The sequence below is a fragment of the Stegodyphus dumicola genome, chromosome 1, assembly GCF_044657685.1.
Source record: "Stegodyphus dumicola isolate Sdum_Otavi_A_Nest chromosome 1, ASM4465768v1".
Taxonomy (NCBI): domain Eukaryota; kingdom Metazoa; phylum Arthropoda; class Arachnida; order Araneae; family Eresidae; genus Stegodyphus; species Stegodyphus dumicola.
In genome coordinates, this window is record NC_140768.1 from 61,145,888 (window position 1) to 61,167,862 (window position 21,975).

The window sequence follows — 21,975 nt, forward strand, 5'->3', positions numbered from 1 at the left end:
CTATCCAAAATTCTAAAGATATGTTGTTTTTAATAATTTTAGCTCAAAGGGACATTAGCCCAAATTCTCTCGAAACATGCATGTACGAGTAAATAAATAAATAAAAAAGCCTCTTTGGACGTAATATAAAATCAGACAGCTTTCATATTTTTTTCAATACATTTTATTTTTTTTAATTCAATTTATTCTGCAAACTCATAATTTTCTCTCGGACTTTACAAAGCACTATTACTGCCTCAGAAGAATATATTTCAGCAAATATTTAATGAAAATATTGAAACCAATATGAAATCAAAATATAATATTCACTTTTTAAATATTATGAAACTTAAATGTGCATTATTGCTTTAAAAGCTATAAGATGGTGTTTTTTAAATTTGTATCTAAATTGTGTTGTCTCAGAAGTGCAGCTGAAATGCAACTCAGATATTATTGCTATAATACAATATATACTAGTATGTGAAGGCAGAAAACTTCTGATTCTTGATTAATATACAGACATTAATAAAAAGCATACTGAGTTAAGACTTATTAAATCGACATGTACATTCATTAAGAAGACCCACCTGACTAAGATTGGAATGCTGTGATCTATAACCATCCTTCCAAACATTCCTATTGCTGTTATCTGATCTCGATATTTGGCTCGGTCATCTTCTTCAACTTCGTCTATTTCTTCTTTCAAGCCAGATCCCTGTCAAATACAAGTTAAAATAATTCAAAGAGCATTAGCTATGGACATTTATAAACAATCAAGGTGAAAGAAATAATTACTGCTGATAACTTTGTTAAGCCCTTAACTGCCACAGGCACATATATACGCCTAGCTCAGCCAATGCGTTAACTGCCACAGACGTTATATGTACGCCCTTCCAAAATACTATCATTTGCTTTGCACTGCTACCCGTAAAATTATTCGCAAAGCTTTGGAATGCAACACCACAATGACCTTGACAAAGTATGCGAAGGCAAATACTATTTCAGAGAAGGGTGGGGAGAAATTGGAGAGAGGGGTGTGTCTAAAGCGATGAAAGTAATGACTGCACAGTATTCGCTGGTGTTGTTTTGAGTAAAACTTTTTTTTTTTTTTTAAATTCTGTGTCCTCCGTTTTCGTTTACTTTTTGTAGTAGGTTCCAGGAATAAAGAAAGATATAACGGATGTTTCAAACCTATTTATCATTTTTGAATTATTTTTTGATGAACTGCTCGTGCTCCATATTGTTACTGAAACTAACCGTTTTGTAGACTAGTATATGAACCAACACCCTGCAAACAAAAAACCAAGAACAAGTTCAGAAGAAATATATGCTTTTTTAGGCACACTGATTTCACAAGGTATGACACTAAAACCTGATAATACAGCTTTACTGGTCTAAAAATGAATTGATCGAAACTCCATTTTAGGGATCTTTTCTATCATACTTACATCTTTTTATTATACTTTTACTCAAAACATTAAATTTTGTGCATTCATTTTTTCCTTTATTCTTTATTTTCTGAAAGCAAACAAATTTTAGAAAGTAAAACTTTCACTTATCCCCCTCCCAATACATCGCATAACTATGCGCGCCTATGTGAAAAACCGTGGCACTGGGAAATGAATTTTGTATGTTTTCCGCGGCAGTTAAGGGGTTAAAGAAAATAACTGACAGACCGTTGTTAATTCGGCATACTGTAACGAATTGGAAAAACTGTTGAAATGACTAAAACAGATTTCATTAATCTAAATGCTTTTTTGCTATTCAATTCATATTTGATTTGCTATTTAAATCACAGTTTCATTATTTTAGGGTTTGTGTGAGGGGAAGAGGCTAGTAAAGAGGAAGATAATTTTAGTAACTTGGAATAGAAACTTGATTAGTATTCTGAAAGATGCTAATTAGCAACTATATTAATATTTAAAAAAACTCTATTATTTTAAAACTTTTATTTCCAAAATGAAGTATTTTTTCACTTTAAAAAATAGCCCAAAATGTTAGCTGCAACATCTAAGGCTGTTATAATTAAGTATGAGAAACTGTATGTTAATGACAATTTTTCAAAGAGTATATAATCATAGTTTATAACAGACTTTAATTAAAGACAAATAATGCAATCTTTCATTTTAACTTAAATTGTGCATGTAATTAAAAAAAAAGCCTACATATGTTTTAGAAATTTGATTTTAAATAACAAATTGATATTGATAACTGGAAAGTTCAATTTGTACCTTTTCCCTCTATTTCGAATTATACTTAAAAGTACAGCAGAACATTATCTTATCAGAGATGGATCATTTAATTCTTTATGACTTTCAATTGAGCATTATATTAAAAGATAAACTTTACATGTGTGAAAGACAAAAGCAGCATTAACATTCAGACACCAACTAATAATAAATTCGTAATTATGCTTCAAAGGATAAAAGGCTGTAAAGACATGCCTCAAGAATGAATAGAGGTAGAAAACAGCAAATCAAATTTTTAAATTTTGAGTGATGAAGAAATCATCCTAAGTATGCTTCATGTTTTTTCAATTGAGCATTATTTTAAAAGATGTGATTTACATGTGTGAAAGACAAAAGCAACACTAACATTCACACACCAACTGACAATGAATTCGTAAGTATGCTTCAAAGAATAAAGGCTGTAAAGACATGCTTCAAGGTAACACTTCAAAATGCGTAGAGGTAGAAAAAACCAAATTTTTAAATTTTGAGTGATGAAGAAATCATTTATGCTGCAGATATGGAGAATAAAAAAAAAATGCAATGATGAGAGTGTTAATAAGAATGACAGTGAAACAAAAGCAGACAAATGATAAAATTAACCACAGTGAATCCTTCAGCAAAGGCGTTTAACTTTCATGTCTTGATGCTTAAACCAAAGTTTAAAAAATGAACTCATGAAAAAATACATAATAATTTTGTGAGTCTAGCTAGTAATTAGTACTAACACAGATGAAGAACTGCATTTGTTGCTTTTAAATTGTTCAGTTTATTAATCAGTATATAAGAAATTAAATTAAAAAAATTTTCAGATGCTAAATTTGAAATATAAATACCTTATGTTTTGCCAAAAGGCAACACACTTCCTTTAAATAGCTAACTTTGTTAATAAAAAGTTCATTAAATTCACATAAAATATGAAATAAATGAAAAACAAATTCAAAATCTCGGCGCTGAGATGCACATGTTCACGCGAAGGACTGTGTTCAAAATCTAGTAGCTCTAGGCACCACTGTTTTTCCACAATGCAAAGGACACACATGTCATGATAGTATAAATGGCATGCATGTGCACTTTAGCCCAAAGGTGAATGCTTTTGTAACTCTCCCACAAGACACTGAGTTCAGATTACATGGAGAGAATGACAGGAATAAGGCTTGAGATACATTTTGTGCTGTAAGTCAGCTGAAATATTACATTATTCACTTTCTGTAAATTACATTTGTTTATTTGCTTGTGTTATAATAAAATGTTTGTCCTGTACTACCTAAGTATGTTTCATGAAAATGCCCACATCATGTCATGTACACGTTAATATGTCAAGAACACACCTTGTGACAGAAGTATCACAGCATTGTCAGAAAAGAGGGACATGTTTATAATGGATTACATGCATTCGAAGAGTACTAATGTTCCAGTAAAGTGCAAGTGATTCATCAGAAAAGATAAGAAGTGTTTTGTTAAATTTTTGGAAATTGAAGTTAATTTATAACAGAAATGACTGAAGCAGAACTTGAGAAGCATAAGAAAGAATAGAAAATTATTCATTCAGCCATAACTAAAGTAACAAGTTCTATTGAATCTTTGCTCCTTGTATATTGAAGATACATAAGAACAATTTTTTCTGAAGGGGGAAGCCTTAAATGAAAAAAAAAAAAAAAAAAAAAAAAAAATAGAGATATAATTTATGTAAACAAAAGTGAAATTAAAAATGCATTAAATACAAAGAAAAGATTGCAAAATGGAATTTCAAAGGCACAAAATTATTGAAAGAAAAAGGAAATGTTGAAAATTCAATAGTTTCTAATTCTATCTTCTCATGATAATAGTAATGTATTTATTATTTCTGGTGTTAGTAATAGAAGTTCTGATTACAAGGTTAAATTGCCAAAAATATGATTGATAAATGTTATGGAAATGCTGAATTGTGGGAAACATTTTTTAATTCTTTTGATAAGCAAAAAATAAAAATGAAAAGTTAACGAAAATTGGAAAATTCAATTATTTGCTTAATTTATTAAGTGATACAATTTTAAAACTGTCATTTTTTTAGTCTGTCACTGTATAAGAATTTTCATTATCTCTAGAGAATTATGATGAAACACTTAAAATTCTTAAGGATAGATTTGAAGTTCAAATAATATTCAAGATTTCAGAGAATTATATGGTATCTGCATAATACAAATAAGATCACTAAATTCATTAGGAATGAAAACTGAATCACAGGAAGTTTACTTTATCCTTTGTTAATAAAATGTATTCCTAGGGATATAATGCTTGATTTTTGAAAAACAAAACAATTTTCCCACTCATAATTCTTTCAACACCAACCCAACTTTCAGCGCCAATCATTCCAATAAAGTAAACAAAATTGCAAGCTGCTAGACTTTTTCTTGTTTATTTTGTGGAAGCAAAGATCACATTTTGGAAAAACATGTTATGTCGCTGCAAAAGAAGAAAATGAGTTTAAAAGATTCTAATCGGTGCTTTCGTTGTAAGAATGATTCTAAAGGTAGCACATTACAAAATGGCAGTGTTTTGGATTCAGAGCTGTTCCAGCTTCAACAAATAAATGATCAATTGTTACAAGCATGCTGGCAAGATGCTAAAAATGGGTTTCATTGTTATCAATAACTTTACCATAAAGATAAAATTTTAGGAGAAAGGGTTCACCAGTTATTTGTTCCCAAAGGAAGGAGAAAATAAATTTTGGACTTGGATCATTATCTAGCTTACTGGGAGGCCACCTGCTACTGAAGAAGACAGAACAATTGAAATATTCTTCCTACTGGCATGGAAACAAGAAAGAAGTAAATGAATATTACAGCACTTGTACTTTCTGTCAACTTACAGCTAAAAAGTATCCTGATGAACTTCCTATTATGCCAGTAACATGGCCTAGAGAGCCATTCCAGATAATTAATGTGGATATTATTGGACCTGTGGAACTAAGCTGTCGAGATTACAGGTGTGTGCTATGCACTGTTGACCAATGTACAAGGTGGCCAGAAGCAGTACCATTGAAGAAAGAGTTTTTGAAAAGGATCGGATATTCAGAAAGGTTCTCAACCCCTTACCATCCTACTTCAAATAGCCTTGTAGAAAGATTTAATGCTGTTTCAAAGGGAATGATACATCATCATATCATGAAAGAATTTTTGCAAGATTAGGAGAAACACAACCCCCCATACCTGCTTTGGGTTTACCCAGAAGTCCCTAATGCTACGACTAGTGTTAGTCCCTTCCAGATGCTTTATACAAGACGTCTTAAGGGCCAATTATCTATCTTGAAAATGTCATAGACTGATGAATTCCTATTCCTCGTGGACAACTAATTCCAGTCACTGACTACCTGAATGAAGATGAAGTTAAAAAAAAGCGGCTGAATACGCAGGACTTACAGCTGATTGCAAGCAACAAACTTACGCATTCTACCATAACCATAAGGCACATCATAAAGAATTTGAGGAAGGTGACTGACTGTTTTATAGTCTTAATCCCCTGATAGTGAAAACGTTTAAAACTGTCTTGCATAAACGAAAGTTTATGCAAGACAGACTGGACCTGCTACAATCATCAAAAAGCATACTGATTATAGTTACATTGCGCAAAAGCCAAATAATTTGAAGTATATTCACGCAAACAAGATTGCTGTGAATAATATCGGTGTGATACATGATGCAGATACTGATTTTGGAAAAGTTCAAAACATTCCAAGAATTGTTCCACTACAAACTCAAGAACACTATTCTGATAAAGAGTTTGGTCTTACATGCCTTAAACCACAGAAAAGAATTCGTGGAAATTTTAAAAAAGCATGCCTTTAAAATCTGGTATTCTAAAATTCTCCACTATTTGAGAATATAACATTAATTTAAAGCCTAAAAGCATACCAAAGCAGAAGTGCACCAGATACCCGAAGTTCTAAAAAGTGAAGTTGATTGACAAATAGATGAGGTACTACAGCTGGGACTCATTGTTGAATTCATTGTTTTTGAATCAGAAAGTGAATATGCACATAAAGTACTTTATTGTGTCAAAGAAAGACATATCTGTAAGATTATGTGTGGTCTATCATTAACTGAACTCACAAACTGAAACTGAAGTCTTTTAAGTAAAAAATGGCACAAACCTAATTTATCAAATGTCAAAGTCCAATTACATCACATTGATTGACCATCTAAGAGGATACTGGCAAATAAGACTAAACCTTAAGCACCAACACTTAACTTCATTTGTGACACATCGAGGACAATATGCTTTTCTAGTTTTATTTATTGCTTTTCTAGTCTTACTTTGGACTGAGAAGCAACACTGTAACAGTCCAGAGGACTATCAACAAACTTCTTGCCAAACATAAGGATTACGCTGAGTCTTACGTTGATGACATGATTATCTTTTCCAGTTGTTGAAATATGATGTAAAGTTAATAGCTTTGTGAACATTATGAACATCTTAATTATTCTGTTTGAAAACTTTTTTGAGATTAACTGCTAGACTATGAAATTTTCATAATGTTATGCAATATGATTAATATTTAGGAATAGTTTGGTAAAGCATGATAAATTTAACCCTGATAGTTGATTTGCATTATTTTGATTATGTACTTAATTTAATTTTAAAAACATAAAAAAAATTAATAGAACATTACATCTTTTAATGATTAAGATTATTGTATTTATGTTGAAGTAACTTTAATTGAAATTAGTAAGAACTGGTTAATTAAGGTAAAACCTTTATGAATATTGTAACTTTTTGTTTGTTTCAAGAAATGTTTACAAGTAGATTTGACAATTCATTGAAAGACAAAATAAAAATTTTTAGGGGGGAAGGTGTCGTGATATGATAAATGCCACATATGTGCACTTCAGCCAAATGGCACATGCTTTTGTAATGCTTCCACAAGACATGAAGTCAATCAAAATTTATCCCCCCCCCAAAAAAAAACTCACTATTTATTTGGTATCACATGTTTCATTCACCATAAGTTATTTAAGTTACTTCATTTTATGTGCTAATAAATTCTCTTCAATTCTATACATAGATATGATTTCTTTTTCAGTTACGAAGTTAACTATTCAAGTCCTGTAACTGCAGTCTTGATAATTTCCACTAAATTGTCAGTCGAAATTTTTGCATTCTCATCAACCTCTCTATCACTTCCTTTATTATTGGTAGCGATGTTTTCTAGATTTAGAAGTTATACTACAGATTTCGATGTTCGTTGGTTGATTGATGATTAGGGCATTGCCATTAACACTTCATTTATTACCACTTGTCCATGTTTCTTCATAAATTCTATTAGTTTGGAAAGTTTTCCTTTTTGTTTGCAATATCTGAAAAACCTTCAAATTTACAGCTATCATCATAAAGCTTAACTAACATCCGCTTTACACTATTAGCAATGTATTATGAGATTTGTGACTAAATGAATATTGTTTCGCTAGATTTTGTATTCCTTTTGTAACACACTGGAGAAGTTAAGCTTAATTTAGTTATTTATTATACTTATACCTATTTCCCACACATGCTTATGACTTATTTCAGTTCCAAATAAATAAATTCACCCATATGCTTAAAGCTTATCCATGGAACGGTGCCAGACAATTGGCAGCCCTGTGCAGTCTCTGCGGGTCTGAAATTCAAGCTGCCAAGTACCTGTCTAAATTCTAAAAATTTTACCCGCCTTAATTTTGTTGGTCGTTGCTTTTCTAAGTTCACAAAATTTCATCTCCCCTAAATTCGGCTGCCCAATGCAGCACTGGCTTTGGTCCTGAAAATCAGTTACTTTCAATTCAAATAGCACTGAATGTAATCTCTTTTGGCCTGTAAATACCTATTTTCCAAACGTTTTTTTTTCATACAAAAAAAAAAAAAAAAATTTCTGTTAAATTTCTCCTCATCAACACATTCAGCATTTCGCAGCAGAGTTAGCTGAAGTCTGTAATCATCGTCAAGTGTAATTAGTGTCCACTATTCACTTTGGTATTCAATTACTAATATTAAGGGGGGAAATTTGTTTAGATTTCATTGCGTGAAGGATTTCTCAAGCTGCTCTGTGTTGATAGTCATGCAGTGATTAAAGCAAAATAATAATAATAATAAATAATGATTCCTCAGGGATATAAGTGTGGTGTAAAACCAACAACATTTCGAGGTAGAATGTTTCAGTTTGATATGTATGCCAAGCAAAAAGGTAATTACATATCCAAATTATTGATCATATCGATTTACATTAATAAATGATTGTTTCTTCAAAAAGGAGGTATTTTATTAGAGAAATTAAGAATCAGTACTCTCCAGCCGTTTTTATTATGAAAAAATATCAAATGTGGAGTTTTTTTTTTTTTTTTTTTTTTTTTTTAATGGGCTGCTGATGATTTAGAGATCAGTATTTTAAATAAGTCCGGATATTAGATAATGTCTGGATTTCATACTTTGTACTGCAGTAGATAGAACAGTTAAAATGTTCTCAAATGTGACCAAATAACAAGTCAAAGAGTTAAATTAGCTTTACTATTTGTGATAGATGATGAATCATTCAAGATGAATCTTGAAATATCAAGAAGCCTTTTTTGTGCAGTATCTATCATAGCGACATTCAAAAGAACATGAAGAGATTATTACAGCCCAAGGACCAAAGAGCGACCACTAAAAACATTCTTTAAATGCACGGAAAACAATCCTGTCCCAGTAATAAAACTGTGCCAATTGCAACTGATGGTACAAAATATAGATGGGAGCAACAAAAGATTTTATTTCAGTTTCAAAAGAAATAAATTAAGTTACTAATAAAAAAATCACTTTCAGTTGTACATTACACTAGAAATCCCTTTTCACACAAGCTTTACTGATAAAATTATGGAACTGGTATTTAAGACTACCAATACCATTACAACAAAGGCACTTAACCATCAACAATTTTAAGAGTTGCTGAATAGAATGAAGAAAAAGTATTCAAGTCTCCAGTATGACAAAACTTTTTAGATAACATACTAGAGACCTTTGCATCTTACCCATGTGAAATTAAACTATTTTTTGACAAGAAGATTCAAAACCCAAAATTAACAAAAGTCAGTGGTTGCCAAGTTTTACTTTATAGCAGATATTACATCAAAAGTAAAACAGCTCAATTGAAATTAAACGATAAGGAAAGTATTGTTTTTCAGTGCTAAAAACTGTTTCATGTTAAAAGAAACTGATTCTGTTTCCTGAAGATTTAGAAATAAGAACTTTGGTTCATTCCCCAAATGTGTCTCAATTTCACCAAGAAAACATAAAAGTTATTTGAAAACGGTAGTTTTAAAACATGAGAGAATTTTCTATTCAAAAGGTTTCAAAAATTCACTGATGAAATAATGATTCTAGCTTTTAATGCCAACTTGAAGAAATTAAATTTTTCTCCATTTGATACTGACATGGCTGATTATAAATAAAATTACTGGACTCAATAAATTTGATAAACAAAGACTTGTATAGAGCTCAAAATCTACAGCCTTAGTAAAGAAATAAATACAAAAACAAAAAAGCAGTCTGATTTCACAGCACAAACAGTCTGTTACAAAAGACCTATAGAAGACAGATTTCCAATATTTGGAATTTAGTACTGAATTCATATTACAAGTTGAAAACATATGCATTTGGTGCCCTCAGTATCTTCTGGTCTACATATTTATGTCAATATATATTCAAAATCATATGTCATTATATAAAAATCATAAGACAGCTATTGATTTTAAAATGATACACTTCAGAAAAATTTATCACAATATTTTATTATTTTTAAACAGAAAGAAGAAAATAAATGATTACAGGTTATAATTGAATCTAATACACATATATATATGTATATATATGTGTGTTGAAAAGTAATAAAAGTTATAGGGTAAGGGAGTTTCACTTTAAAATTGATAATTACTGTAATAAAGAAATTGCAGCTTAAATAGCAACAGATGGATACATGTATATACTAACCACAATCAATATGAATGAACACACTACAATGCATATGACTAAAGAATCCAAATAATAATTTAAAATGTATGTTTAAATATAAATAAATAAAACAAATAGCTATAAAAAGAAAGATTTTTTTAAAAAGTTTAACAATGAAATAAGAAAATCTAAGAGGGACAAAAAGAAATTTACAGTAATAAATGAATAAATTTTTCCCAAATTTATGGCAGCAATCAATAAATTTTAAGATAATGATATTGGTATATGCAAGATTTATAATGTAAATTTTTTTAAAAAATCCATAAAAGCTCACAAATTGTGTTACAAAGATTATACAAACAACTTACAACTGCCCGGCTTCCATCAGGAGGTGAAAGATGAGTTTTTAAATAATGATTAAAGATTTGAATGGATGATTGCCTCAAAATATCAGACGGATAATATTGGTTATCTTGCAGAATGGTTGACCATGCTTCTAGTAAATGATCAAATGCCTCCATATATACTTTGTCATCCTGCAACTGGACATTTTTTTTTAATTTTATTTTTTAGCAATTTCTACACAAGAGATCATTACTTAAAACACTGATTAATATATGTTTAAAAAACATGTACTCACCAATTCTTCTTGGGCTGAACGTTCAGCAAACTGACATGCTAAATTTGTGAGCTCTAGAAGATACGCCTGCACAATGTTAGCAGGCAATGAAGACAAAAATGTGGCAGGAAAAAAGACATGCAGCCTACTGATCATATTCGAAATTCCGATTGTTTCATAGTCTTTTAATGGACCACTGTAAATAATGATACAACAATAATTACAAAAAAAGTCACCACTTATAATGCACTAATATTTTTGGGTATAAAAACCTTAAAGGAAGTAAAGAATTAAAAAAAAAAAAAAAAACTCATTAGAGATAATATTTTTAAGTATGTTACTGTGATAAATAGGTGAAGTTATATACATTTGCTTATTGTACTTACATACCTTACTTGGTATATTTGATAAGGCAATAAATACCTAATCATCTTTGCTCATTGCCATATCATGTCCTAGTATCATACCATCAGGTTCTCAACCAGGGCAAGGAGAATTTCATTATTTAACACTTTTATCGAGAGGGACAAGATAACTCATCTACCAGGAATATTCGATATGCACAAGGGACGAGATAACTCGTCCTCTACTCAAGGTTTTTCAGCATTATTCCAGCATGTCCTGCAATTTATTTCATCAACATTTTAGCATATAGCAGACCATAATATTTTGTCTTTCCAACATTTCTACAAGGTGGTGCCAGGAGCACAATTTGTAGTGCTTTCACTTTTATTACGTTTCTCAACGGTTCTTCACTTTCTCTTTCTCTTCTCGTAGGTTCTCTTTCACTTTTATTAAATTTCTCATTTTTCTTTATTACGTTTCTCTCTTCCTACTTTTATTACGTTTCTCATTTCTCATTTTTATTACATTTCTCTACTTTTATTATGTTTCTTGTTCTCTTTCACAAATCATCCGATATGTCGTACATGGGAGGACAACATTACTTGGACATAATAACAGCAACTTAGTAAGGCTACGCCAACACAGAAATTTATCGTATGTAATTTGTATAAAATTCACTGAGAGACTCGTTATCTGTGCAAAATATGCACATCAAAGCCAGCATTATATGTAGTACCTTGTTTTGAAAAAATATCATAGTTCAGAGAGATTCTAATTTATGCAGTATTTAGGATTTTTATTTTATTATTTTTATGTCTGTAAACACAAAAAAATCATTACAGTGGGAATTGTTATTGATTGCAATTGATTATTATTTTTCAAAGCAAAATTAATTTTTAAAGGAATTTGTTTTTTGTTTCAACTTTAGCACTGCGGAGAGCAGTGCAGACTCTTAGTGCAGTAAAACACTCAACCAAATAAGATTTCAGGTCATCGTTATTACTGAAATGTTTACCATTTAAGACATTTTGTAAACTTCAAAACAAATGGTAATCCGATGTTGCAAGCTCGGGGCTTTATGGCAGATGCAACATCACTTCCCAAGCAAACTCCAGTAATTTCATACATGTTGCTAAATATGTGTGAGGGATCGCATTGTCGTGGTGGAACACGATTCTTTTGAGGTTTACTAATTCCGGACTTTTTTCTTTGAATGCTTCTACAATTTTAAAATTTGTTGGCAATACACATCAGAGTTGCGCGTTTGCTTGGAAGCAGCTCAAAATACACAATACCTTTGTAATCTAACCAAATTGGCAGCATGATCTTTTTCTGGTGCAATTTAGATTTCAACATTATTTGTGCTGATTCATAATGCTTGGATCATGATCTTTTCTCATTAATGTTATTATAGGCGATCTCATTTCATCATCAGCAAAAACCCTTTTTAAAAAAATCTGATGTGTACACCACATAACTTCCTTGTACGGAATATTAAATTATACTCATTTTTTTGCTGCATTTCATTTAAACTTATTTCCTTTAATATCATTAGAGATAGATTTCTCTTTCAGTTAATTCAGTTCTCACTTCATGAGAAGGCAAAAATACATAAAACCTCAAAATATCTCTATTAAAAATTGAAAAATATAGAAAAACATAAAGAAAAAAATCTGAAAGTTCTCAGATTTTATATTATGCCCAAAAGGGTTCTTTTTTAATGTTTCGTGTATTACCTTTATTTATTAAATATCATGTTCTTCACACTTAAACCATAAAATTCAATTCAACAACAATATCACACACACAAATAAAGTAAATAATACTATATCACACTAAAGAATAATCATGATTCTCGCAAAAAGACCAAGTTGTCCAGGTTTTTCTCAGTTTTACTCACAACACATATCATACATAAACATATTAGACTGAAGTATGATCCACGTATAATTAATCAGGTAATTCGATAAAAAGAATAAAGAACAAACTAACCTATTAAGAAAAAAAATATCCATTGCATTCCGAATTCTAAATATTTGTTTACAAATTTTGCAAGGCCTGCCAGGAAAAAGATATTAGACGATTGCAAACACACAATTGGCAGAGATCACGTGGTTATTTTATTTTCAACAATTTCAAAAGTGAATTGATGCAAAATGCCAAAACGAAATTAATAGCACTTCTGGCAAATGCGAAAAGAACAAATTCGGCCAGCAGGCAAAAAGGCAGACAAAACTAAAAGTTTACGTTTAGTCCCACTCGGCAAAAAGACACTGAAGGTGCAGAATTGAACGTAAACTGATAAACTGACTTAATTCACTATTCTGCTAAGTTTCAAATGTAAAAAAAAAAATTAGGTTTAGCCTCACTTAAACAACTTTTAAATTGTTGATAATTCTACAATTATTGCATGCAGACTAACTAAAGGCATAAAAACTTTAACGGGAAGATAAGAACAACATAATTCAATCCTTTTCAAAGCCAAAAAATGAATAAATAAGAATTAAAAAAATTGAGCTCACGGAGCCAAATAACAGAATGGGTATATACACCGAAGAGCCATTACATTTTGATCACCCTTTATCTATAACAATGAGCTTGCCCAGGAACAAAACCACTGCACATGCGTGGCTGATATTGGAATATATAAAGCAGTTTTGCATGGTCTTTTCAATCATAACGCAATCAGCGACATAATGGGAAAAGCAGCTGATTTATCAAACTTCGTTAAAGGTCAAATCGTTATGGCTCGGCGGCTCGGAACATCAATATCAGAAATGGCGCGTTTAGTGGGCTGTTCATGTGCAGTTGTTGTGAGCCCATATCGAAAGTGGCACATGGATGATGTAACGACATGTCGCTGGCCAGCAGTGTGTCGTCGACAGCGCATTGATTCCAGAGAAAAGGGGAGATAGCTATGCATTGTTCACTGTGACCGAAGACCTATAACAGTGGTGATCTAGACAGTGTTTCTCAACACACTGTTATTACATTATTACATTGCCATGTGTGGGCCTACGCAACTGGAGGGTGAAGCATGTCCCTGCACTGATGGAACGTCATCTCCACCGTCTACAATGGGCCAAGAAACATTGGAACTGGACATTAGAAGAATGGAAGAAAGTTGTATTGTTCGATAATCACATTTTCCGGTCCATCACATAGATGAGCATGCCCTAATATACCAATTTCCAAATGTAACACTGGCTCCTGAATGCACAGTTGGACAGAGACAAGCCCGTTGCAAGGGTATTATGGTGTGGGCAATGTTTTCATGGAACTCATTAAGACCCACAAACCTCCTAGAACAATCCCTAATGTCTGTGCGCTATGTGAACGTCACTGCAGACCAGGTTCACACATTTATAACAACAATATTTCCGGTGGAGGATGGTGTTTACCAGAACAGGATAATGCACCATGTCGTAAGTGTTGAATCATCAGGGAGTAGTTTATCTTGTCAAGTCATGTCTTGGCCTCCAAATTCACCTGACATTAATCCAGTAAGAGCACTTGTAGTCCCATCTGGAAAATCAAATTCATGCTGCCACGCTACCATCTCGCAATGTGCAGGAATTGCAGGGCCAGTTGATGAGCACTTGGTACCAGATACCTCAGACTATGTATCAGCACCTTGTGGAGTCAATGCCACGTTGGGTGCTGACAGTTTTGAGGGCTAAAGGTGGTTATCTATGTTATTAACAGGATGGTCATAATGTAAAGGTTCTATGGTTTATACATATATAAATATATAATTTATGGACTTTGTATGGCCGATTGCAACCAAACAGGGAGGTGCACAACTATATGTTATAGTAGCCCTATATACAAAATTTCAACGTTTTGAGGCTACTCATTTTTGAGTTATACGAGATACATACATGCATACATACATACGTAACGTACGTATATAGAGATGTCATAAAAAAAACAACTCTTCTAAATCCATTTTAAATCAATTTTTGAATTCGTTTGAGAAAAAAGAGTCCTTTATTCTGTCCTTACATATAGATGTCATGCAAAAACATCGTTAAATTGCATTCAATAGTGGTCAAAATGGATATTTTTGTGAAAATATGATACCCAGAATTTTTCATGATTACAATACTTCCTTTACTTTGTACAAGAAAGGAAAAATGCCATATTTTTCGCTGTAAGTAAAAGTTAGAATTAACTTCATAAATTAAATACATGTAATAGTTTTAACAGCTGATTTGAATTCATACAATCGATTTTAATATAAAATTGTTTATCAAAAATATGCTTATTTTTTCACATAACACAACAGAAAAAAGAAACTGTTAAATGGTTAAAACCCAACATATGATGTATCCTAAAATCTTTTTTCCCAATCCTAAACAAGTTATATAAAATCTCTATATTCTGAAAATAAGTAATGAACAAAATTACTTTTGTGAAAGACGTCAATTAAGGCAGAACCACAGAAAGTACATTAAATACCGATATAACAAGAATTCATTTTTAGAGGAAATGCTTTAAATATTGTGATTCTGAAAAAGCATTTATTTTATGACTGAAACATCATCCAACAGAAAACTACATACAACTGCATTATTATATTTAAGAAAAGTACAAAACACAAATACTAATAATTTATGCAAAATAACCTCAAAAAAAAAATAAAATAAAAAGATACATATTCAACAATTTTGAATTGGCATTTCAGAAAATATTTTTTTAAAATTACATTGAACTTATTTGATTAAGAGACAACAAGAAGAAAATAAATGCAATTGGTGGGAAAATCATTTAGATACACAGTAGCATAACTTTAACCTTCCCTAAAACTAATCTACCATGCAGCTTTGTTGGGAAGGGGAACTCTAAAATGGAATACATATACTCTGTGACATAGTTCACATTATGTCTTATTACCTTGTTAATAGCTGCAACAAATTTTCAAGAAATCGTCCAACATATAAACACCTGTCTTCCTTTTTACTAACAACACTACCATTCAGGGATGCTAACTGGTGAAAGCACTGCAAAGTATGATGACACAAATCTGGGTTATCCCTCACTTGCCAATGAAGCTATCAAATAACAATAATAATATAAATAAATAAATAAATAAAGCTGCATGGAATTGAACAATAATTTTGAAACACAAAATGATGTCACATACAAACTATACTTTAAAGAAACAAGACATGAAATACGTACATTATTCATGAAGAAATGTAGTAGAATAAATCATCAAATAATTATTGATCATTAAATAACTCATATATTTAAAAGATGTTTTCAAATGGTAAACCAGCAAGTAATTTGTACCATCCAATGAATATATTATTCTTAAATATATTTTCAAATCTATTAAAAACATTCACAAGAAGTATTTCATAAACATCTGTCAGCACACCACAATGTAAAAATCTTTCCTACTATATACCATTACAAATTTAAAAATTAAACAGTTCCATTTAAATGTACTAAAATACTGTATCCATTGTATTTAGATAAACCTTCATATTTTCAATTAATATGCCTGAAATAACATGTTTTATAATATTATGAATATAACTTTGCCTTGGGGAAAAAAAATTACAGAATTCAGTATAAATGGATAATTATTTCAGATATAAGAAATATTCTTTCAATTTTATAATATTCAAGAAATCTAAAAATAAGAGAAAAATGGAATACAAAAATTCTAACAAGCATATAAATAAAATTAGAATTTCAGCTTCAATAAAAGAAGTTTGTATGTTACATCAAATGGGTTAAAATTTTAAATCCAATTACAGCCTAATGAATTCAAACAATATTCAGTTGGATTTTGCTTAATCTTTATTATCTACCAACCAGCACAACTTTTTTTATTCCTACCAAGATTGAAGCAGTTATACTTCTTTAGAAGATAAGACTTTTTAAGAAGTTTTATGATTGAGAAGCCAGCCATTCATATGCAAACAACAAAAACTCTAGAAATTTTAATGAGTATCAATAATTTTCAATTTAGTGACTGCTGTAAAATATATAAATATATTTCTCATGTAAGATTTCTCATGTTTCTGTAAAATATATTTCTCATAAATAAAAATGTGTATCCTGAAACAAGTGGGTGTGAGATGCAAGAATTTCACGCAGAGCAACATTATGACGATAAAGAAGAATGACAATTATGGACATAAGAATGCAATTACATAATAATGAAGATGAATCAGGCTGTCATATATTAAGTGAAGCATACATACAAGGTGACAGCAGTCGTGAGTTCCAATGAAGATGAGAAAAAATGAAAATTCAAGAAAACATTTCAACTCTGTAACTCAGTATACAGCATGAAGCAAAAATTATAATGCATAAGTATATTAAGAACATTTAAGATATTTCTGGATTCATTAATAAAAGAAATGAGTTGCCATACAGTTCAGAAAAGACAGATAATTTCTTTGAATGGTTTAACTCAAGGAAAATTACTTTCAAAGTAAATTCATCTTAAACAACTGTAGTTTACTGTAATTCATAATTTTTTATTATTAACCACTTATTGTTTATATAAATATTTTCTCTTAAACATATATATATATATATATATATATATATATATATATTTAACAGAAACTATAGTAGTGTGGATTATGAAATTTCAGAAATTTCCACGTTTTTCATTACCTCTTTCTGTTGACATACACTTTCATCAAACCAAACAGCTATCATCCCTAAACAATTCGAATTAAAAATGTTCTACTGCATATATTAATTAGATAAGTATTATAAATTCTATAAATGCAGTTTGCTGAACTACAGAATGATAAATATTATAGAAATATTTTTATTTTCATTTTACATAATACTTTTTGGTACTGTACACTAAAACCAAGTCTTATTATTAAAAACGAGAGAAGTAAATGTTGAAATTTATAAACTGCCACATTAATTTAATAATGTCAGGTTTTAATATAGATAATAAAAATAGTATAATTAGAAAGAATTAAAAATTTCTTGCATTAATTATTGCTTAAATTTAAATAAAATAAATAAATCTCCACAAAAAACAATATTCTTTCTGTAACTGTTATTCATGAAGAGAAATCATACAGAAAAAAAAAAAGAGGAACACATTGAAATCAGCAATTACATATATGTTATTAGAGGATTTAATAACTATTTCTGCTTAACTTATAAGATGAAAAACATATCAACAGATTCTATAGATACAGGTACTAGTAATGCAGGTTAAAAAATTACACAGGAATTCTAGAATTAGGGTATATAACACATAGCATTAGTGTTTTATTAATTATGTTAAAAGTATAAATTTTGCTATAATTTGTTAGAAAATATCTATTTAATATAAAATTATATTATTGTAACTAACATGTACATCGTTTTCAACATAATTTATTTCATTATGCTTATAAATAATGTACTATTATGATTTCAAAATTAAATGAAAGGACATCTGCAGTATCAACTGGTAATAGCATAAAGGACTTTTTTTTTGGGGGGGGAAGGCAGGTGTATGTGTGTTTTTAGCTGTATTTCCTTCAAAATAAAAACACTTGAACTTTAAAACCTAAAATTCTAACCTTGAAGAACAGTTGAACCACATTAGGATCAAGAAATACATCATGCCATTCTGCACTTGGTCTTAAAGCTGGACATTGTTGAGATTCAAACATTCCAACAAGCTTTCGTGGTACTACAATATGATATTAAGGAAAGGAATATATATTAAGAAGAAAGAAAGTATATTTTTTATTTCATATCAAAACCTAAATATATATAAAATTTATTCGCTTTTCATACTTAGAATATAAATAATTGTTGTCTTACAGCTGTTGGTAAAAAACCTATTCTACTAATACATACTAGATAACATCTGGCTAATGTAGATTATGCAAACACACAAGGTTAATTTCATTAAAAGGTAACATACAATGATAATAATGACTGCGATATTTGTACATGCGTGTCTTATTTCGTTTAAGAAGTAGAATGAAATGAGTAATCATTTTCTGTCACCTAGATTAAGTAATCATGATTCAAATTCATTAAATGCTATACAAGTATTTACAAATATTATTGCAACTTGCAAGACAGTTCACAAATAACAACCAAATGCACATTTCTTTATCATGCTAAAACTAAAAACCTTCTTTATCATGATAAAACTAAAAACCATTGTCTGTTTTACAAATAAAATTACTAATATTTTCAATATAATTTAGGAGAGTTTTTTAAAAAAGTCATCAAATGAGTTTTGATTATTCTGCACCAGATACACACTGTATAATGACAGAAGGGAAAAAAAGTAGTGGCATAATATACTAAATAAGTAAAAATGAAAAGTATTAAAGATGTGTATTGCAAAATAATGTAAAATCAATTTATTCAATATAAAAAATACACATTAATTAAGTTATGTTACTTGGATTATGCCAAAACACAGAACAGCTATCTACCTATGGGAAGGAATGCCTTTGAAAGAGGACTTTTTATGGCAAACTAGCTTGTATTCATGTTATACATGGTGAAAAATTCTCATGCAGTCAACTTGTTCACCTGGACTTAAAACTCAGGCAGAACTACCACTGTTCAGCGACCTTATCACTTGACTATCTTATTAGGAGCAGAACTTTTATCACAATATTATTTACTAATTATAGTTATAATTATATTTACTATTTTACTAATTACTATTTACTAACTATTATTACATTAATTAGTAATTATAATAAAAACATTACTATTATTATAATAATTTAATAAATATTCTGTTTCATGCATTAAAAGCTTTGAAATTTTTTGAAAGTGCATAGTCAAAATTATTCTTTTTGTGAGAAGGAGAGAACAGGAAATTCAATGTTATGAAAAAAAAACTTTCAATGAATTATGTTTAAAAAGGTACGTTATCAAAAAACATGCAATAATTTTGAAAAAAACCAGAAATGTAAAATTAGTTCAGATGTTTAAAGTCATAATATTTGCAAAACTAGCAAAAAGAAAGAATTTGAAATTGCTTTTTTTCTATTCTTTTCTTGCTTCTAAAATTTTTAATAAAATCATAAAATAATGAAGAATTTTTTTTCTAGACAGTTTTGTATTAGATCAACTTCATGTTAAACTAAGACTGCACTTATACTGCTTGTAACAATTTTTTTATCATAACAATAGCTTTTTAAATTTTCCGTTTAGCAGTATTTAATGATTAAAAGCAGTTTAATATATTTCATATACATTTAAAGAATTCATAAGCTAAATACAAAATCAAAGGCAGCCTATTTTTGCAAATTCAAAAATCAAATTTTAATACAAAGGATACAAAGCATAGCAAACTGAAAATTCCAAGTTAGAACTTGTTCTGCTATTATTAGGAACTTCTTAAACAGTTTTGCTGTTTCTGGTGGGATTGGGCTGCCAACTTTATTCAATTCACTAAGCCCTTGCAGACAAAACTGAAATAATCGTTTCAAATCCGATTTCTGAAAAATATGATACAAGAATGCATTTATAATTAAAAATTTTCTTTAAGTATGTTTCTAAAATTTAATAAATTTAAAAAAAAAAAAAAAAAAAAAAAAGAATACCTCAAACTTCCTTTTGGCTTTTAGATGAGCTTCCCATGTAAGACCAACATCACTAGCACGAGTAGAACTTGAAAACTCATTAAGTAATGCTGTGAGAATGGAACATCCTATAGTTTGCTAAATAAAGGAAAAAGACAATATTAAAAACTATAATAAGTTATATTTACCTTAGAAACACATAGATTCTTATTTTCAATGCACTTCCAAATTTTGAATTTCATTTTCAAAAACTATATTACTGAAAACTAATAGAAATTTTGTTTTAAGCAGTCAAAACGATATGGACCGTTTATTTTGAAAGCGGTGTTAAGATGATTTTTTTGTTTTTTAAATTGAGAAATCACACAATTTATTTATAATTTAGTGTCCCCATTTTATTTATAAACAATTCACAGTTAGTATTTTACAATATATGCTTTGATCAATTTAAAGTTCGTCAATAAATGAAACTTTGTAACAACTGATTATGAATGTGGTTGTAAATCTATTGTTCAATTATTAGTGGTGTAAGAATTACACTAATGCTTTTGCATTAAGATGTTTGACCCATTACATATGAAAAATATAAGGATATGATGCAGTTATTGCTTTATATATCCCCTGTGCATCATGAATATTTCAAAAAACTTCAACATAATGAGCCTAAATGATAGACACTATCTAAGGTTAAGCTCGCAATAATGATAAACTTATTATTAAGTAGTTTAACAATAGTAAATCTTTTTAACCTAATATTTTATTTTTTGTTATAGTTTTTTTTATAAATATAATCAAACTAAAACATTGCATTTCAAGTAAAATTAATTTTTTTATTACTGCCATTAAATAATTTTTACAATTCCATAATTATGCAAGTGGTGCAGTTTATTTACAATCCACAAAGAATATATTATTTTAGTTTAATTCAAAAGTAATTTATGTAATTAAATTACATATTTCTAAATTCGTTGAAACATTGCCAAACAATTTATTCATACAATTTACACATATACAATTTATTTACATTTTTGAATTGACTAAAATGCTAACCTTTAAATATCTTAAAAGAAGAAAAAATTAACTTACACCCCTTTTAAAATAAATGGTTCATATCTTAAATTATTATCTATAATGTAGGTTTGATCTTCATATTTTAGAAAAAGAATTTTTAACATGAAAATTTGAAAAAGGTTATAGCACAAAAATAACCTCCAATTTGCGTTATCCTGAACATACAATGTGTTCACTAATAACCAAAATGAAATAAAGCTTTTAAATAATTACATAGCAGTTCATACTACTGATGATTCCAGTTTATATTAAGTACAATCCA

At 29.6% G+C, this 21,975-nt stretch overlaps 1 protein-coding gene across 1 annotated transcript in view; it reads right to left on the reverse strand.

The window, feature by feature from the left end:
* The window catches only part of LOC118187659 (exportin-4-like), a 113,549-nt gene that overhangs the window by 41,332 nt on the left and 50,242 nt on the right, over positions 1-21,975 (reverse strand). Inside the window, exons 5-11 of the mRNA XM_035357922.2 lie at positions 20,664-20,780; positions 20,399-20,558; positions 18,663-18,775; positions 16,003-16,160; positions 10,783-10,957; positions 10,511-10,684; positions 567-694 (exon numbers count right to left, since the gene is read on the reverse strand). Of these exons, the coding sequence (XP_035213813.1) occupies positions 567-694; positions 10,511-10,684; positions 10,783-10,957; positions 16,003-16,160; positions 18,663-18,775; positions 20,399-20,558; positions 20,664-20,780 (1,025 nt within the window). The remainder of the gene's footprint in view (positions 1-566; positions 695-10,510; positions 10,685-10,782; positions 10,958-16,002; positions 16,161-18,662; positions 18,776-20,398; positions 20,559-20,663; positions 20,781-21,975) is intronic.